The sequence below is a fragment of the Egretta garzetta genome, unplaced genomic scaffold, assembly GCF_000687185.1.
Source record: "Egretta garzetta isolate BGI_Z169 unplaced genomic scaffold, ASM68718v1 scaffold891, whole genome shotgun sequence".
In the NCBI taxonomy this organism is placed as follows: domain Eukaryota; kingdom Metazoa; phylum Chordata; class Aves; order Pelecaniformes; family Ardeidae; genus Egretta; species Egretta garzetta.
In genome coordinates this window covers 138,640-141,977 of record NW_009258689.1, presented here as the reverse complement: position 1 = coordinate 141,977, position 3,338 = coordinate 138,640, and the positions used below count along the sequence as shown (strand labels likewise).

The window sequence follows — 3,338 nt, the reverse complement described above, 5'->3', positions numbered from 1 at the left end:
AGTTCAGCAGAACTACGGGAGTAGGAACAAATGCTCCTAAGATACGAGGAACCAGATCACGCTGCCAGCACCCCGTCAGAATCAAGACCCGAGCTTCAAGAGGAAGGAGGAGCATGAATCCGGGTGCAAGAGAAACATGCCTGAGCAACCATAAGCGATGAGCTCAGGAGTTAAGAGGTGCACGGTGGAACATGGCAACAGCTACAGAAAACACAGACTAAAATAAATTGGTAAGGGTCAGCAACACAAAAAAGCTACTTTAAAAGGTTAAGCTGTCTAAAGAGTTTTGGATCGATGGTTTAAGAACCAGACCGATCACAAGGTGTTAAGGTGATCAAGGAATTACACCAGTGACATGCAGTATTTCTCAGTTACCCAAAGCTGGATGTTACTGTCTTTTAGTACTGGCAAGAGTTTTGGAGAGTTATCTTGGGCACCCAGGATTGAAAGTCAGCGGTGCCACGCCTTTGGTGAAATGCATAATTGTTGGCAGCGTGATACTAAGACACAGCTATGGACCACACCGATAAAGCTGTCTAGTTTTGCACATAAAACACAGACCGGCGGCTCTCAGTCTCTCTACAGATCCATATTTCAAAGAGTCCATTCAAATGCTATTTTCAATTAAGGTCTGAGAAGCAATCCCCTACTGCGAGACACTGCACGCTCTGCCGTTCTGACAAAGTAGAGAGCAAGGTGCTGCCTGTCCTCCCGGTTCCTCCCCAGTCCCTCTTGCCCGTGGGGACTAAAGAGGAGGCAATAGGGGCAAGGAAGAAGCAGCGGCACGCCGGAGAGACACTGAGCTCACGGAAACTGCCACGCACTTGAAATCTTCCGTAATCAGAACGACCACGGCAACACCACAGCGGTGTGCCATTTTGGTGCTGGTAGCACGATTAAAACTTCTAGAGCGCTTACACACATTAACAACATAAAGGGATAGAACCCATCACCCTTTTGAACACCGTTTTCTCTGCGGATCTCTCTAAACCACTCTTTAATTAGCCAGAGCCGTCAACCGTGAATAAAGTCCTCATAACCCTAATCCTCAAAGTCTCAGGTTTTTCACCCGTCCCTTTCCAGAGGTGAAAGTTCTACTAACTCCTCTGGGGAGATCTGCTTTCTGTTGGCAGCTGGGGTTTTTACCCTAAAATTATCATTCAAAAGGAAAATCTGCTCTAAAACTAGCATGAGCTTCTTCCTTATATTGTTACAAAACCTCAGGGATGAGCAAAATCAAACACTCCTCTTACCCTGTAGCTGAGACCTGGGGTACAGCAGTGGCCCCTCTGTCGGGAACGTGCGCTTCAGAGGAACTGGTCCACACGTGAGAAGTTTTGTGCTTCTTTCCATTCCCTTTATCTAACAGTGGCTGAATGCGTTTGATTTTCGGCTTCATTTTCGTGGGACCCAGCACAGAGCTACTTGCAGACTGGTGACCGGATGACGGGGAGCCTCCAGGAGAGGCTGAACTGGCATGCATCACCGACGAGGAAGCCTTGTTTTGTTCGAGTCCGGTACTGTTGGGAACATCAACCAGCTGCGGAAAGCTCGACAACTGCGTCGTTGCCGAAGCTGTGCTGAGGTCCAGCTGGGAGGAAGCAACCCCGGTTTTGCTGGCTAAGAGTTGTGTCATGTGCTGAAGCTGGTAAGAGCCTTCTGGGTCAGTAGACGACGGAGCAACTGTCATGCCCATCGTCTGTGCTGAAGGCAGAACACATATGCTCGATGCAGCCGTCATCGCTGCCGTAGATGGAGTTTGGGATGCTCCCAGTTGCGAAAACATCCCAGAACTTGGTGGTAAAGTCACGTGCTGCTCCTGAAGACCAAGGCTCTGCTGACTAGCTTTGATCAGGAGGTTGCTTATTGAACCAAGGTCCCCTAGTAATCCAGGGCTAGTTAACGTTACTGAATTTTGTCCCAAAACATGACTAGGAACCGACCCACCCGTAGTAGGGGCTGCTGCGGCCTGCATGGAGACGACGTTCAGCACCGAGGAGCTCGACGCTAGGCCCGACACAGGCCCCGCTGGGAGGTGACTGGCATCTGGCCCGATAACACTGGGAGACGTGCCGACTGCAGTAGTGGTCCCACCTTGTGGGAGCAAAGATGTCTGCTCAAAATACATGACCCCAGACTTGGACCTTTTGATAATATTGGGGACGGTTCTATGGGATGTTGAATTCGCAATGGTCCCCAAATCCAATGGGTGGTTGGAAATTTGGGACGGAGCAAAATTAATTAAAGTCATGTTGGAGACCATATCAGGAGGAGCTATAGCAGAAGGGTTTCCAGAGGGAGCCAGCTTCTTGTTCTTCCGTGACTGCAGGCGAGAGATGGGCCGTTTCTTGCCCAGGACAGCAGCTGGTGTAGAAGCAGTGGTACCAAGGTCCGTCCTCTGACTAGCTTCAGACACCAAGAGCTGAGGATCAGGGGGCGGCTGCACGCCAATCAGAAGACCTGGTGAAGGACTACTGATGTTTGGTGGGAAGCCGGTCTGAGTGGCTGTGGAGAAGGGATGCATGTGCTGGTGATGGGACATGGGCAGCAGCCCCTTGCTCGTGGGAGGGAATAATGACTGAGACGAGGGCAAGCTCGGATTTAATCCCGTGGTCAGCGTCAGCCCGCTCCCCATGGGCCCCAGCACTGAAGTGTTGGTCTCCATCACGCTCTGCGCAGAACTAACAGAAGGCGTTAACTGTATCTTTTGAGTAACGCCATTGGGAAGAGTTTGGAGGACGTACAGCGGCTGCATGTTTTGATTGACTACCAGAAGTTTCTCTGCAGCCGGCTTGAGGTGGGGCGGCGTTGTCTGCACCGCGGCGTTGGAGATCTGTGAGGGGCCAGGACTGTCCGTGGAGTTCGGCACGTACTTCTGGCTCTGGAGGGGAACGGTGGGCGATACCGGCACCTGGATACCTGGAGTCCCGCTATTTCTCGTTAAATCCTGGTTGCTGCCGTGCCCTTGCTCGACGGGGCCGCAGGGCGGGCTGGCTATGTGCTCTGCATCTATGTGACCCTGGATGAAGTGATCGGGAGTCATGTGTCCTTCGGGGCTCGGGTCTACTCCTGGACTCAGGAGAGCTGTATCGCCTTCCCCCGAGGCAGATTTTTCTGTGACCGTCACTCTCTTTTCCCCAGACTCCGTGGAAGGCAAGGCAAGCATCGACCTCTCTCCCGAGGAGGAGAGCGAAGACTCTGAGATGACGGCAAGCCGGTTGTGATTTTGGCTGGGCACCGTAGGGCTGCGGGTGGTCAGAACAGAGAGATCTGAAGGAAGCTCCAGCGGCAATTCAAACTGCTCCTCTGCCGATATGGAGGAAGAGACGCTGCTATCC

At 52.2% G+C, this 3,338-nt stretch overlaps 1 protein-coding gene across 1 annotated transcript in view; it reads right to left on the bottom strand.

The window, feature by feature from the left end:
* KMT2A (lysine methyltransferase 2A) overlaps positions 1–3,338 on the bottom strand; it is a 35,463-nt gene that overhangs the window by 5,355 nt on the left and 26,770 nt on the right. Inside the window, 1 exon segment of the mRNA XM_035888730.1 lies at positions 1,254–3,338. This exon segment is cut by the window's right edge and continues 1 nt beyond it. Coding sequence (XP_035744623.1) covers positions 1,254–3,338 — 2,085 coding nt within the window.